General features: G+C 45.9%; 1 protein-coding gene across 1 annotated transcript; it reads right to left on the reverse strand.

Moving 5' to 3' along the window:
• Window positions 1–426: 426 nt before the first annotated feature.
• lrrc24 (leucine rich repeat containing 24) lies at window positions 427–5057 on the reverse strand. The gene is made up of 4 exons (XM_071537408.1): window positions 4896–5057; window positions 3059–3337; window positions 2369–2537; window positions 427–1673 (listed from the first exon to the last, which is right to left on the reverse strand). The coding sequence occupies exons 1-4, from the start codon at window positions 5055–5057 to the stop codon at window positions 427–429; spliced, it is 1857 nt and encodes a 618-aa protein (XP_071393509.1).
• Between the last annotated feature and the right edge of the window lie 11614 nt (window positions 5058–16671).

The following is a 16671-nucleotide window of genomic DNA, read 5'->3' on the forward strand; positions in this document are numbered from 1 at the left end:
TAATTTTGGCCTTTTGTTTTTTTGAGGATCCAGTCAAACCAATCATTTCTGACAAGATTAGCCATGTATATTTCTTTTCAAAGGAAGTCTGGTTTTAGATAGAAAGATAAGGTATGGTTCATTTGTTTTTTTCCCTTTATTGATCAGTGTTCAATCCCTTTGTCCCATTTTTATATCAAACAATCAATCAGATGGAGGCCTCCGGGAAGATTGTTGTGGTCCAAGTTTTTCCTAATGACCCTCTGTCCCACATCGACTGCATTTAACAGCTCTCCCCTCTTTTGCCATCGAAGACAACACCACAAATGAATGCTTCTAATCAATGCTCCAAGGTGATTTCCTCTTCTTGTATGTTTAATTCATAGCGTCTTTAATCAAGTCCATCAACTTAATGTTTTAGAATTGTTGGAATAAAATCAAGGCCCCTTAGCAGTGGATCTCATAGGCAACCTGTGTCCCGAACAGGAGACTCTGATTGATGAAGAGTTCCTCGGGGTCTGTTGTTAGGGGTCCCTCTCCTCCCTCTGCTGGGTTCCTGCGAAGCCCCATCCCCCCCGACCTGGTCAGTGTCTGCACCATTTCGTGGTCCAGGAGAGCCTCCTTCATGCCCTTCTGCTGGCCGTACCCGCTCATCATGGGACACCTGCTGGAAGCGGACCCCAGGACAGGCTTTGCGCGGTTGAGTACGTACATCTCATGGCCGTGGTCGTCGCGGTACTCCTCCAGCTGGGCGAAGGTGGTGGGTCCGTCGGAGTAGTCGTTCACGTAGAGGATGCTTTCTTCCTTGCTGGTGCAGTAGGAGCCGCCCTCTTCTTTCCGCCGCTGCTGGTGGCGGGTGTAGATCATGATCAGGAGAAGAAGAGCGGTGAGTGCCAGCAAGGAGATCCCCACGGCGATGGCGGTCTGCGTGGCGGGGCCCAGAGCGTTGAAGTCCATGCTCTCTTGCTCATACAGGGGCTCCTGGCTCACATCCAGGACTTCCGGGTGGTAGAAGGCGTTTGACGAGGAGGGCGAAAGGGAGTTCGAGTTCAAACGAGGCCAGAACTGGGACGAGGACGAGGAAGAGGACATGTTGACGGCCAGGTGAAAGGTCACCCTGGCCACACCGCCGGGGTTCCAGGCCTCGCACTCGTAACGCCCGGCGTGCGCTACCGTCACGTTGCTGAGGAACAGCATGCCGCTGCCCGTGTCCGGGTCAAAGCTGTCCCGCTCGCCACCCTCCTCGGTCCCGCGCACAAGTCCGCGAATTCCTCCGACACCTCCTCCCTTGCTTCCTCCGCCACTGGGCTGAGCTGTCACCACTCCTCCGGCCCCGGGCCTGAACAGCTCCCCGTTGGGGCCCAGCTCCTGGACCAGGCCTCGGGGCGATAGCTGGGCCTTACCGTGGGAAGCCTTCCTCCAGGTTACCTGAGGTTGAGGGTAGCCCGAGGCTTGGCAGGAGACGCGGAGGCTCTCCCCCAGGCGTACAGTCAGGTGGCTGGGCTCCAGCTGCACCACAGGGGGGATGCAAACCAGACTGTTGGCAGCCACCTCCACCAGGCTGAGGTGGGAGAGGCGAGGCGGCTCAGAGCACATCAGCCGGCGCTGTTCGGCAGAGCTCAGCAGACGTTGGCCCTCCTCGCTGATCCAGGTTCTGAGCCAGCCCAGAGCACAGTCACAGCGCCATGGGTTCTCTGGAGGACAGGAGTGATAAGAAAGATGAGTGAGGGATAATGGGGCCAAACAAGGGAAGCAGGGGAACAGGAGGTAAACAGAACTGAGTCTAGGCAAGAAAAAAAATGATGTACACAGCGTTCATATTCTCTTTTGTTTTATTCTGTGTATTTTGTTTATGTTCCACTTTGCTTTCAATATTTAATCTTCGTTTGCCCACTCTTCTAAGTTTCTTCCATGTTTTTGTCCTAATGAGGTTTTCGTGGGAGTTCTTCCTCGTTCTCACTGAGGGTCTAAGTTTGGGTGGTGTCATTTTTCATTTATTATGTTAAAACGTGGGCATGTGAGCCTGTAACTTTGATTAATTGCTATACAATTAAACTTGATCAGACTTGACATGACTGTATCAGTTTGACCTTTACTGTTAGAATTTCTGTGTTTGTGGCTAATGTCCTGACAGCGCCTTTTCATCTTGTCATTACATGTCTTCTCCATAGAAATGTGGTCCTGTCATGCTCACTGGGAAGAACATGGCACTAACACTGCAAGGGGTTAGAGGTCTGTTGTTCACTGGGCCCGTCCACGCTAAAAATGGAAGCCTTTTCAGTACCGTAAGGCACTTTGAATAAAATCATTCACCAAAGAGCTTATATAACTAAACGCATTTCTAGGATTTCTGCTCCAGGTGGAAAATCCCTCCTACTAGTCCGCCTACCTGTGACTCGGAGCACCTGCAGGCTGACGAGGGGTTTGAGGGACGAGGCTCCCAGGGTGCGGAGGTGGTTCCTGCTGAGGTCCAGCAGGGCCAGAGACGACAAGCCCGACAGAGCCTGCTCCGCTAGCAGCTCTATGCTGTTCTCCTGCAGGTGGAGTTCCTGGAGACGCTGCAGACAGAAGAAAGTAGAGGAGGAAAAATAAGTGAAGTGCAAGGGAGGAAGGCGGAGGAAGAAAAAATGTCAAAAGGAAAGAGAGGTGGAATCGGTTCCAGCTGACTCAGACTGTACTGTAGTACTGTGCGGTAGGGATTAGGCAGACACCTTGTCATGAATTAGAGCCACATCTGTAGGTGTCACTCCATATCATCCGAACAAAAATTCTACAAGGCAATTTTGAGCAAATATGACTAATCCTCATGAAACCAACTTAGCATATGAAAAAGGCAGGCAGCCCAAAGTGTGAGTAATTGGATAATTAATGCATAAGTAGGAATAGCAAAAGCTGAGGTTTTTCCAATACACCAAAAATTATGAATCTAATTATTGCTTTTGGAAAAAGAAACCAAATTTAGTGTTTACCAATTCCAGATGTGATTTCAACAAGATTTATCATCATCACCATTACCTATTCATCCATCCATCCATCCATCCATCCATCCATCCCTATAACCACCCTAACCCCCACCAACCTGGAGTCCCCTGAAGGTGTAATCCTGGACTCGGGTGATCTGGTTGCCGGCCAGGTAGAGGATCCGGAGGTGCTCCAGACCCCGAAACATGTCTGGGGTGACCAGGTGGATGAGGTTGCCATTGAGGGCCAGCTCTAGCAGCTCCCCCTGGCTGAGGAAGGCCCCGGGCTCCAGGGCCGAGATGCTGTTGTTCTGGAGGTAAAGGTAATGGAGGCGGCCCAGACGAGACAGGTCCTGGAGACGGATCTGGACTACAGCATTGTCCTGGAGGAAGATAGTCTTGGGGGGGGCAGATGGAGAATGAAATGAGCATACAGGTAACAAATAGACTGCATTAGAAACTCAAATAAGGGGATTTTTATTGTTTGCATAGGTGTTCGGTTTTATACAAGAAAGTGGGTGTGGTTTGTAGCAGTGTTGTGCTCAATGGGTAGAAAATTGTCTCAGCACTGCCATAGGAAGAGGTTAGATTAAAGGATAAGTTCAGCAATTTTGGACCTGTATATAATTTGTCTCTTACATACCTGTAGTATTTGGACCCACAGAGAATACTGGCTCCCGAATCGGCTATTGGTTAAAATGGAGAGCTCCGTTGCCTCTTGCTGTTAACAATGAATTCAAATGGGGTTTGTCAAAATATCTCTAAAAAAATGTGTAGGCTCCATGGGGAATTGAGAGTAAACATGACACAATTCCTTTGACTAATCAGGAAACTGCAGCACAGACTGTTGTGGGGTGAAAGTGTGTGCATGGCAGCATGATCTAGTTTTGTGGACAGTCGAGTCAGACTGTAAACAATTGCACATGGCAGCCGGGTAGAGTGTGGGAGAAGACTATCCACTGAGATATTTTGACAAACCCCATTTGGACTCATTGTTAGCAGCAAGAGGCCTAGTGACGGAGCTCGGTTTCAACCGACAACTGACTCGGGAGTTAATATTCTCTGCTAGGTATATATCGTACCTATGGCAGTGTTGAGACAATTTTCTACCCATTTTCTACCCAAAACCGCCAAAATTATCCTTTAACACTGAGGCCAGCCTTAAAAATATCTGCACTTATGTGTGGACTGTGTGGAGCTTTGGATGAAAGCATTCACCAAATGACATATGCAAATTACCTATGTAAATGACATATGTAAATGTAAGCAATACAAACACAGTTTAGAAGCGTGATAATAATGACTCTGTGACAATGTAGGTAGGTTGTGCAGTTTTTCTGTGGTTCAATTGTCTTTCCAAATGCCGCATAAATCAGAGATCTTGTCAGGAACAAAAAAATGTTGCTGAGTGGCAGGCAACATTTGAGTGATTGCAGCTGTGCTCAGTGGTTTTTGTGTTTGATCCATAATGCATGATCGTCGGCTTGATTGGTAATATGCTTTCTTTGGTGATGCTTTCAAAGACGAAAAGACGAGCCACGAGGTGGAGAGTGATTGACGGGATAGAGCTGGTGATTGAGGTTAATGGAACAATTTATGCGGGACATGGTTTTCATTAATATTCATGAGCCGCAGTAACGTTGGGGGCCTGACCCCTGGAGAAAAAGATGGTCTAATGTTTAACGTCTTCTCAACAGATGATCAGTGGGTGTGCGAGAGCCACTTTCCCAGGAAGGATGAATGATTACACGGCAAATATCACAGCCCTTCCCTCAGGCTTACATCAAAGAGGGTCACGGCGAGTTGATTAACCACAATCATTTCGGGTAATAAGAATGGATCTGCTCGGTGAGAGGAAGTCAAGTGATACAAAATGACTGACACGTGCGGAGCAGTCGCCGATACACCGGCGGTGCCTTGACTCCTCGTACGGAAGCAGTCGATTCTCCGACTGACCTGAATGGCAGAGGGGACGCCCTGCGGGATTTCTTTGAGCCCCAGGGAGCCGCACTCCACCGTGAGGCTGTAGCAGCGGCAGCCGGACGGGCATCCCAGGGCCGGTAGCGGGAGGAGGGCCAGGAGGGCCACGGCGAGTCCGGAGAACCACAAGGAGACCATGGCGCTCTCTCCGCGCGGGCCTCAAGGGACGAGCAAAAACCTGAGAAGAGGAGGTGGAGGAGAATGGAAGGGGAATACAAAGATCAAAGTGAGCGTCTATTACTCACACCCTCGGGTGCAACAGCAAACCTTTGTGAGATGCTTCCCCCCCCCCCCCCCCACAGTAATGTCTTTCATACTCCAAGCAGAGATTGACAATAACTGCAGATATGTTGTGTATGCAGATGACAGCGAAATGGCTGGGGAGAAATTATAAAAAAAAAAAAAACCTTGTAGCGAGGGAACATAAGAGTATCTCCTCATCCCCACCTGTTTTCCATTCAACTGTGTCTATTCAGTGGAATTGCAGCAGCTTCTATTATGGGCTTCAATTAATTAAAGATGTGATAAAAGATGTGCAGGTTGCCTCAAGGACCTCTCTCTTGTCTTTTTAATGCATGCACAAACACTCCCTCCCTCTCTTTCTTCCCCTCTCTCTCACACAAACACACACACACACACACACACACGCGTACCCACATGTGCAGCGAGGGGGACGAGGCTCTGTTTTGACCCGTAATCTCAGCACCCTCATTTCCCTCAAAGCAAACCTGGAGAGGTAAGTAACAACTGGCTCTAATCATCTGATCAAAAAAACGTCAGCACTGGCTGCTCGCTGCACCTTACAGAAATCTCTTCCTTTGATATAACCCCGTCACAGAGCCATTCATCCATGCACCTTATTATTTCTATACAGCCTGGGAGGTATTTACTGTTCTGCCCGACTGTGGACATCAAAATGAGGCTCAGACTGCTGTCCAATGCTATCTAGTCCGGCGGCGTTCACAATGGTTTGACGCCAACAGATTACATGAAGATATGGCGGGGTGGTAGTATGACAATGTTGAAATGTCACATGGAACCCATCATTCTGCTTCAATGGCATCAGATGGATATATTGTGCTTTATTGAATGTCAGCCTCCCGCTTTGTTTTAGAGAATCTCCATGCAGGAGAGAGGCAGACATCTCATTGATCCGATCTAAAGATACTCTTTGTTATAAAACATTCATTTGCAACCCAGCCGTGTCCCCAAACCCCAACAAGTCTGCATGACTTGCCACAGAATCATCCAGACAGATAATTGACAATATTACATGTAGCTCTGAGTGATTCTGAGAACGTCTGGGTTATTAATTATTAGAATACGTACAGATCTCATTATGGCTGATTAATGAAAGGGTCCTTTTGCCTAAAATAAAGCGTGACTGATAAGTGTTCAGTTTGCTGGATGCTTGAATCATCACGCTGACATTCTATCAGACTGATATAGAACGTCTCATTTGTATAGTGTTAGTATCCAGACCAATCCCAGTAATTTAATGCCCACCAGGATTGTTATTTCAGTGAGAAGTCATTCTCAGTCTACTGACTCTACATTATTGAGCAAATGAGCAATGAACGGGATTTTAATATTACATGTTTAATTTAGAGTGCATTTATGAGGATAGCCGGCTAGATTAATACAATGTGACCTATATAAGTCGTTCAATCTTCTCCTCTCAAGAAACAGAGAGAGACACACATTAACAAAAGAATGCCATTTTCTCCCCAATGCACTAGAGCTCTCCAAACAACCGTGGAGAGAAATTATGTATTTCTATTGTGGGGAGGAGAAAGCACAAAAATTGAATTTTGAATTAGGCCTTGGCCTGTCATTGAGCTTTTGTTACTTCACACAGTGAGATGATTTTAAATAGCTTTGGATTGCTTTAAAAGTGTCAGAAGTGTCAGGAAGATACTTCTGCCTGCCCTAGGCTAAGAATACACACAGTAGGCTACAAGAGTGCACAGCCTGAAATGTGTTGTTAGAATATGAGCCAAACATCAATCCAAATGACACCCTGCCAGGTAGAGAAAATAGCCTATGCATTTCTCCGTCTCATTTAAATGTGACTCTGTCTTTAAAAGACCTTAGAAGCAGCCGTGCCCTGCATTAAATCTTAGGACAAGGTTGTCGAGATATAGAGAAGAGGATAACCTGTGGGGTTATCAGGCACGGGGAGTCCGCGCGATGGGAATCCAGAGGCTGACGAAAACAAAGTGACATTTAGGATGAGGGCTTTTTCTTCGAATATGCAGCTGACTGCAACTTGTCCTACAGTATTTGATCCACTGTTTCAGATTTAGCTTTGCCCTCACTGTGCGTGACTCTCTTTCTTTTGTCATGCTGATGTGGGATTTCGGTGGTGAGAGGCCAACTTGTTCATTTCGGTCTCTGTAATCCTCTGTGGAACATGCATAATCTGCACAATCAGATGCTTGTTAGCTAAGCCGCTCTCGGCAGTGTAGACGTTTTTCGTGGGGGGGGTGGGGTGGGTGGGGGGCTTCGTTCAGTATTAAAAATGAGGTCAGTAATATATCACTATTAACCTGACTGTGTGAAAATGTTTAAGTAGGATCATAAGAGCTTAATGGTGTGTGCGTACGTCTTGAGCGTTACCCCTAAAGCAGGAGTTGTGAGGGCAGCGGTTGGGGAGACACAACGGGGCAGATGCCAGTAAACAAACACAAAAAGAAATCTAATAAACTGCACATCACACAGAGAGAGAGAGAGAGAGAGAGCCTATACAATATTCAATACCAGCAGCACAGCGAGGAGCACCTTACAACGCGCGCCCCGTACAGCCGCGCCTCTGCAAACACCGCTTCGAATTGGACTGCTGGAGCGAGAGTTTGTTTATCTGAGCGTTTTTCTGAAAATTACAATTGTCTCCTTCGCTGTTGACACTGCAGTTTGTTTTTCACGCCCCCAAACAAATCATCCTCTGCTGAACAATCACAAAGCCCCGGCCGACACCGCGGCACAGCGAACCTCGCGCGGTGTTATGATTTTTTGAGGAGGCTAGGTGCTGATGTGTCAGAAGTGCGGCGCAGAGCCCGGAGTGCTGGAGGCAGAAGCAAAGTTCACATCCCCGCGCCGCCACTGGCGCAGGTCGGCCTCATCCGTTGTTATGGTAACTCTTGCGATCAGAGAAGGTCTGCGGGTTTTTTTTTTTGGTTTTTTTTTCGCGCGGCCCGAAGGCCAGGCAAGGTTTTCTTGTGAGCCGGCGTTAGGCAAACAGCCCCGCAGAAATAGGAGCTGTCATTTCCCAGGGAAAATTGCTCACAGGAACATGAGCTATGTGATGACCTAGAGGTAAACCGTAAATTCTGTCTCTCTCTCTCTCTCTTTCACTCTCTCTCTCTCTCTCTTTCTGGCTTTAACTTTCTCTCTCGCCCTCTATCCTTGCTCTTGCTCTTTTCCTTCCTCCTCTACCCCCCCCTCCACACATACACACACACACTCAGGCTCCATCATTTTCCCTTCCACCATCTCTGACCTCTTTCTTTTCTCATCTCTCGTCCTTCTGCCCTGACTGACAGGTGCTAAATCATTTGTCTCAGTGCATCCCTTTGTCCACAAATAGAGTGAGGCCAAGGCACTGGGAGAACACTGTGGCACTAACCCAAGCGTAACACAATGACTTTGAGCGATAGTCTCAACCGTGCGCACACACACACACACACACACACACATGCACACACACGCACTTATATACATGCAGAGCACGCCTACAAACTACTTGTATACAAGCGCTAACCACCAACATTCAGGGACACGGACACAGTCAGAAACAGACAGGCACATACACATACACACATGCAGTCCTCACACACACACACACACACACACACACACACACACATATTTTGTTGTCAGCGGTAAAGGAAGCTCTGCTCAGTTAATAAGCCTGCATTGATTTCCTTATTTTTCCACTCCTGCTCTGTCCAGTTGGGCCTCACAGCCATTGATTTTCACCATGAAAGTACATGCGGGGGAGAGTTTTGGGGATTGCATGTGCGAGCGTCTGCGTTAAAGAGAAAGCATGTGAACGAGTGCCTCATGCTGGTGTGTGTGCGTGCATATGTGTGTACCCATGCATGCGTGTGTGTGTGTGTGCGTGTGTGTGTGTGTGTGTGTGTATCCAGCTCACTGTCGTAGGCTACCTCAGGCAGAATCACTCTCTGAGCAGCAGCAGCAGCAGCAGCCTCCAAGCACTCTGCCACTTTTCCCAGCGGAGCATTTAGTCTCAAACCCTCGCTCTGTCTAGCCCTCCTTAGACAAACTGGAGAACTTTTTGCCTTTAAAGAGTTCAGATGGATCCCCCGCTGTGGCGGGTCTGGAGAGGCTGCTGTTATAGTAAACAGACCAACAGAAGAGCTAAAAGGTTACAGAGATACGCCGCTTTGAGGCGCCAATACACCGAGAAAATAGCATTGTGTCTGGTGCAGTGTGATGCTCATTGGCTGTGGCCATTGTACAAGCCCCACTTTGTGCTCTATGCACAGTGAACAGCTGCACTGTTGCTGCACTGTCCACCCGCAAGAGGATTTTTTGGGAAAATTGTGCATATGTTCTCTGTTCAGTTCAGAAGTCGCATGGATTTATTTATCATGGCTGAGGTCTTACTTGTCGCATAGGGACCAGGTAGTGGAAGTAAATGGCCATCGCTCAGAAGCCCGCCCCCCTAAGCTGCGGAGTCCCCGAAGGGAGTGTGCTAGGCCCCTTCTTGTTCCTAGTGTATATAAATGACATGAAAGAGGCATGTAAATGTGACCTGTTCCTATACGCAGACGATTCAGCTCTGGTGGTTGCTGACAAAAACTTGGCTCAGCTCCATGAAAGGCTTAGCGAACAGCTGACATCAGTGTATGGCTCTCTGATAATAAACTCTCCTTACACCTTGGGGAAACAGAATCAATTCTGTTTGGCTCCAAACCCAGATTAAACAAAGCTAAGGATTTCAAAATACATTTTAAGGGTAATGACGTCTCCGTTAAAACATCTGTCAATTACTTGGGCTGTACACTTGACGGCAATGCAGGGGGTGCAGGTATGGCCCGGAAAGTGGTAGGAAAAGTGAACACCAGAACTAAGTTCTTGGCCAGAAAGTCAGTGTTCCTGGACAGGGAAAGTCGGAAACTCGTGGCATCCAGCTTAATCCAACGCCACTTCGATTACACTAGCACATCCTGGTACTGTAGTCTTCCCAAGCTGTGGAAGATAAAACTTCAGGTCTCCCAAAATAAACTGATCAGACTGGTCCTAGGTCTCGGTCCACGAGAACACATAGGGAGGAACCAGTTTGTGCAGCTAAACTGGCTCCCTGTGGAGTCCAGAGTGACACAGTTAAAACTCTGTCAGGTTCACAAAATTGTAAATGGTGTAGCCCCAAATTACTTAGAGGCTCACAGGCACAACACCAGGTCTTGTGTAGCAAATCTGACGCTGGTAAGGATCAGTAGCCAGATGGGTAAAAGTTCTTTCAGATACTCGGGTGCCCAGGATTGGAGTAAGGTTCCTAATAGCTTTAAACAGGCTACAAACCCAGTCACATTTAAGGCAAAACTGAAACACTGGCTTTTAGATAACCTACCCCTGTAAAGACAGTTGTGTAGGCAGAGTTGTACATAGCTCATTTAATGGACCAGTTTTAGTATAATAGGAAGTGTGTACTTTAGCCTGTTGTCTGAACAATGCCTGTTAATGCCCTATGTGAATATTTTCTGTATATTGATGTTTTTTGTGCTTTTATATGCCGCTAATGCTGTACTCCACTATCTCCATGTGCACGCACACACCTCCACGACATCTAACTACAACAAGGACCACAATGGAAATAAGTTCTGTGATTTTTTTGTGTTATCGTTGATGTTCTTTTAATTGTGCATATACATTGGTGTTGCAACCATGGAATTGTCCTTTTAAAGTGAATTGTCAAATAAATAAACTAAACTAAAAAAACAAGTTGTTTTTTGCATTGCAATTTGCCACTTCAAGTTCAAGCTTGTATCATATGCAAGTCAAAGGACTTTACGGAAAATGAGCCTAACTAGATCTAACTGATCAACAATCATCCATAGAACAGAATGATATAGGATAAACATAGGGAAAACACAAGATACACAAAAGCAGATTTTAGCCACTTCTAGCTCTACTGAATGTTTGATGTATTTCTGGAAGATAGATGTGAGGCTGATTATTGATGGAGGATGTATAGCAGGACAGCAACTGTATGATAACATAATCTATATATTATATATAATGTAATTATAAATCTATATCTTTTTCATAGACATATCTTCTTTTATGTGTTCGCTGTCCAGGAAGGGCTATCGTAACATTACATCATCATTGCTCAGAGCAGAGGGGATTTCAAACCTGCACTTTCAGCCTCATGTCTCTCTCTCTCTCTCTCTCTCTATCTTCCTCTCAATTAATTTACTGTATTAGCAGGATGCAACAGAAACAACACTGCTGATGCTGTGTAGAAAATCAAAAATGGACAATTTCAAAACATGCAACAGTTTGTGTCTTTGAATCATACTGATTTCAGAGATCTAATTATTTTTAAATCAAAAATATGTAATAGAAAATAGTTAGGGCCAATTGTGCAAATCATTTGAAAGCCATTGGGGCTGTGTGAGACATCAAAGTAACCATTGCTTGTGTGTGTGTGTGTGTGTGTGTGTGTGTGTGTGTGTGTGTGTGTGTGTGTGTGTGTGTGTGCGTCTTGGCCACTCAGGTTATAGCATTCATCAACACACTGGGAGGCAGTCTTGTTAGTTGCTTTCCAGCTCTAAATTGTGGCGGCAGACCAACTTTTTGAAATACAACTGTCAGTGTTTCGGAGCTTTTCATATTTCAAGAGTGAGCGAATTTCTGTCTCAACCTCACTCTCTGTTTCGTCTTGGTTGCCATGATTTCTTGAATCATCCTCCTTTCAAATGCCAATACTCTCTAGTCTCTCTCTCACTCTCTCACACACACAAGCACACACACATATACACATACAATCCCCTATCCATCTCAAAGGATATTGTCAGGGCTGGTTGATGTGATCGATCACAGCAATTTCATTCACAGTAGCTTCATCGGACAGGATATACAATTTATGAGCCCATGGATTACAAAGCCAAGGTAAAATGAGTGAAAACGGCAGTTTGCTATATATATTTCTACTGCTCCTATTTCACTAGTGGACTCCACACGCTCACACTTGATGAGTGTGTGGATGCCCAGTACATGGTTCAAATAGAGGGATGAGATCAGATGGGGTGGGAGGTGGGAGGTAAGGAAGTCACGTCCACCTCTCTCGGGAAGCAGATCAATCCCTTCCATTTTAATATTTTTTCCACTTTCTGATAAAAGCATTCGTATGAATAAATGTATGTTTTACTCAGTTGTATAAGCTGTCGCATTATTGTGTATATTCTGATGTTTGGGAGCAGTGAAATATTATATTGCTGCTTTTATGGCAGATCAGTTGAAAGTGCAGGTATTGTAAGCAGCAGTGACAGTGTGTGTGCATGTGTGTGCATGTGTGTGTGTGTGTGTGTGTCCAAAGTTGATATTAAACCCATGCCCCTGATAATGACTGCTTATTATCACAGAGCATGTTAGTAGTAATAGGTATGTAATAGTGGCTGCAGTAATAGTAGAGTAGTTGTATTCTCATGAATTATTTCTTTGTTGCTACATAAGTGGAAGTGACAGCATCTGCTGACTGCAAGTGATGGAAAACATACATGCACTATTCCCTGGATGCCAAATTCTACTTCAGCATATTTTAATCATATGAAAGTTTCCAGTATTGCACAGTCTGATATATTGATTTATAACACAGACATTAATTAAATCCTGAAAATCATAATTTTTAAACATAGTTTTCCTCATGTATCAGTTGATCCAGATGGTCTCTGTCAGCTGTCTATATCATTCTCAAGAGGGGCAAGAATGGGGGGTGTTATAAAATAACAGCCAAGAGAGATTCCAGTCATCACTGTCTGGCAGACAGTAGCCAATGAAAAATTAAAGATCTCTGCGGGTGTAAGACGTGAACTTGCCCCCATGCATCTGTCCTTACAAAACAGATACCCCAAACTCGGAGTTAAACAAACGAGGTCCTATCTTGGGGCCCGCTGTTTGGGTCCACGCCGCTTCATGTGCGGAATAGCAATGAACTGAAGGGACGAGCAATAAAACTCTGTCATTAGGGAAGGAGGAGGCGGACCAGTGACACTTTGCTTAAAACTCAGGATGAAAAATCACTCTGATGCTCCTATAGGGATTTACAGTGTGTCTGTAGTGCTCAATAGTGACCTTATCATACTATAAGGTATTTCTTCCCATCTCTTATGCTGTCACTATAATAATCATAGATATGGGCCAATAGTGTGTATGTGGTACTCAGTGCATGCTATATGATGTTTTTCCCATCTGGTATCATTATAATATTCCTATATATAGACTTAAAGTTTGTAGTGACCTTATGGTACTTTATATATATATTTTTTAAATCTCCTATTGTATCACTACAATATTTCTATTGGATATTACATATAGTTTATAGTTCTGCTGTGATATGTGTATCATATTCTTCTGAAATGTCTTCTACAATTACTATAGTTGTTTTTAGTACTGTAAGTGATTAAATATAGACATGACATTAATTGCTTATAGGCATATGTATATTTACAAGCAGTGAAGCAACATTATCATAATAAAAGCAACATTATCATAATAAAACATCAGCGTGGAAATGAGCTCGCATAGCAGTTCTATAAAAAAAAAAAATCATCGAGGAATTCTCAATTCAACTATCCACATGAAATAATGATGTTTGCAGGGCATGTGCTGTTGAGGATATAGCCTACAGCAGCGGTTCTCAAGGTGGGGTCCGGGGACCTCCGGTGGTACCCGACGGGGGTTCCTGGGGGTCCTCCAGCAAAACGGGGAACAGTTTAATTTCGCTCTAACTTAATTCGCGTGAAATGGTCGCAATTAGTGGAGGCGTACTCTCAGCATTATCCCCCCAAGTACAGAGCAGACAGTTATACAATTCAATACCAAATCATCAACAACAAACCATCTTCCTTTATGGGGGTTTCTGGGACTAAATCTGATCAAATGGGGGGGGTCCGTGGCCCCAATGTGTATCTATTAGGGGGTCGTTGACAAGAAAACCCCCACTATCCCAAGCGCACACAGTCGTCCCCCCCCCCCCCCCCAAACACAACTGCGACCTACCGTTTCCCTGCGTACACTTGATCTTGGCAGCAGTATCCTCACTTGGTTAGGCGACTGGGAAAAAAAAACCCAAAAAAAAAAACCTGAATCCCACTTCAAATCACTGCAGAGCAATGAGCCAAAGCATCGTTCCCCCCTCTCCTCTCCTCTCTCCTCTCTCCTCTCTCCTCTCTCCCTGCTCACTCTCTCCCGGCTGGGCAGCGTTTTAGTGTCCACAGGCAGAGCTCGTCCATTGTATAAGTGGATGCTGAGAGCCAGAGGAAAACTGCTCGCATCTGCCAACGCTGGACGTCAGCGCTGATGATGGTCGATTTAGACTCTTATCTCCCTCCGCTGATATTGTTATGCGGCTTTTGTCTCTCCCTCTCTCTCTCTCTCTCTCTCTCTCTCTTCCCTTTTTCTTTTCTTCTCTTTTTTCCCTCAACGTCGGATGTTGAGGACCTCCGATGCTGCCCCACTCCTTTAATTATCCCTGCTTGAATTCCCTCCCTCCCTCTCTCTCCCTCTCTCTCTCTCTCTCTCGCTCTCACTCTCTCACACAGACTCTCTCTCTCTCACACACACACACAGAGAGAGAGAGAGAGAGAGAGAGAGAGAGAGAGAGAGAGAGAGAGAACCCCTTATTCTTGTTCATTCACTTTCAAAACGTGCTTGGAAATTGGCTGGACTCATTGCTGCCGGGCAAAGATAACTTTAAGTGGGATTTCTGCATCACCCCATGTCAACAACAACAACGCGATCTTTAGCCTAACTGAGCCAGGACAAACATCATTATATATATATTTTTTTCATTCTTTTCCTGAAACAACATATTTGCACGAGAGCAGAAACCCCAGTGTGTGATTTCAGCACCGCGGACAGCGGCATTCCAAGTCACTAAACTGCAAAAAATCTGCTGGCTTGCTTATTATAAGAGAGAGATTTTTTTTATCCTCCACGCTTTTTGATGACAATGTCACGCTCGTCACTATTTGCGGCAGACGGGGATAAAGAGCGGAAAAAGCGGACAGGAGGACTTCAACCGGATTGACTTGAGAAAGTGCAATTTCTGTTTGGCAAAGGGCGAGTGAATTCAAGCTGAACCGCGGCCCTTCAATATCCTGCAAAACCCATCGCTCACTCGTAGCGGGGCAGCTACAGTTCAGAATTGGTTGCGGGGGGACCGAGTGGAGCCCAATGAATTTGAACCAAGGTTACATTCCGTTTTTCCAGCAGTTGCAACATTTTTGGGGCCCCGGCTGCTGAGATTTTGTAGCATAATGCCGGGATTAAATGCTTATGTTTGTGGAATAGATTCAATAGATTTTTTTTTTTTTGGGGGGGGGGGGTTTATGGTGATCCTCTGTGCTGGGCTGGGGCTCAACTTGGCAGAGACGCGCGCGTGCGTGTGTGCGCGCGCGTCTGTGTGCACGGCCGCGATGTTGATGAGTTGATCTCACGCTGGGCTTGTACAGGAGTTAAAACCCAGCTGACCCACATTACGCATCACTTAATTATCCAAACGCTGTGTGTGTAGGTGTGTGCGCTCGCCCTCGTATGCGTATGTGTGAAAGGTTCTTATGCATGCGCAGGTACATTAGTCGGTGTCTAATTGCGTGCGGTTGTGATTCTGAGCGCGCGGCTGGTGTGTTGGAGCTGGTTTTTAATGATCTCCTCCTACCCCCTCTGGGCCAGCACGGGCCCATGTCGACCCACATCAGTATAATTAACATCACACTCAAATGTCTGTAGGAGCAGAGGGCTCACCACAACATCTCTCCTCTTATCCAGCTTTTCTTACCCTCCCTTAAGGCTCTCTCTCTCTCACACACTCACACAAACAAATGTGAAATGACGTCACATGAGCTATTTGTATGCATGCGAAGTCCCAGCCACGCTTTATTTGCACATAAATTGGTCTATAAAGTTTGGAGACAAGTTGTATTTTTCTCAGCTATAAAACCGCTAACCACCTTATTAAGCGACGGGCGTTGCTGGAGCCTGAGAGGAAGGGAGTTATTGTGCTTGTGACGTCAAGGTTGCCAGTTTGAATCCCTGGGTCTGCTGGGAATTCTGTGCTCTTAACCCATTCAATAACTACTGTTTAAGTGCCTTTGAACTAGGCACTCTGCTCTCAACTGTTCCAGTCGAGCTGCTCAGTGGCCAACAGTGGCAGACTGAGGTACGACTAGGCAGCTCCCAGGTGTGTGTGTGTGTGTGCGTGTGTAAAACCCTCCATCCATTTGCAGCCACTCCCCTAGGGAGTTGCTGTAATTAGGAATGTGTTCTTATTCAACTTGCCTTGTAAATGAAAACACCTCTTTATCACAGGAACAACACAGCGGTGGCTGCAGCTCCAGTAGGATTTTCCACCTCTAACATCAAACTCCGTGTAACAGTGTTGTTACTTCGTTGCTACTTACAGATTCATGTTTGTCCAGGAGCTTCAAGTGGAAAAAACCCCCACCCCATCATGAAATAAGAAATTATTTCAGCACATTGGCATTCTTGCTATAAGTTCCCA

The sequence above is a fragment of the Centroberyx affinis genome, unplaced genomic scaffold (assembly GCF_046629955.1).
Source record: "Centroberyx affinis isolate AG114_WGS23_722 - 3 ecotype Tasmania unplaced genomic scaffold, CSIRO-AGI_Caff_v1 ptg003040l_1, whole genome shotgun sequence".
NCBI lineage: Eukaryota > Metazoa > Chordata > Actinopteri > Beryciformes > Berycidae > Centroberyx > Centroberyx affinis.

What these genes read in the sequence shown, in the direction of transcription:
- lrrc24 (XM_071537408.1), bottom strand. Translation starts at nt 5,057, where the DNA reads ATGGTCTCCTTGTGGTTCTCCGGACTCGCCGTGGCCCTCCTGGCCCTC. An exon ending in ACACCTTCAGGGGACTCCAG is followed by an intron (nt 2,538 to 3,058) that starts GTTGGTGGGGGT and finishes TTCTGTCTGCAG; the next exon opens with CGTCTCCAGGAACTCCACCT. An exon ending in GCAGGTGCTCCGAGTCACAG is followed by an intron (nt 1,674 to 2,368) that starts GTAGGCGGACTA and finishes CCTGTCCTCCAG; the next exon opens with AGAACCCATGGCGCTGTGAC.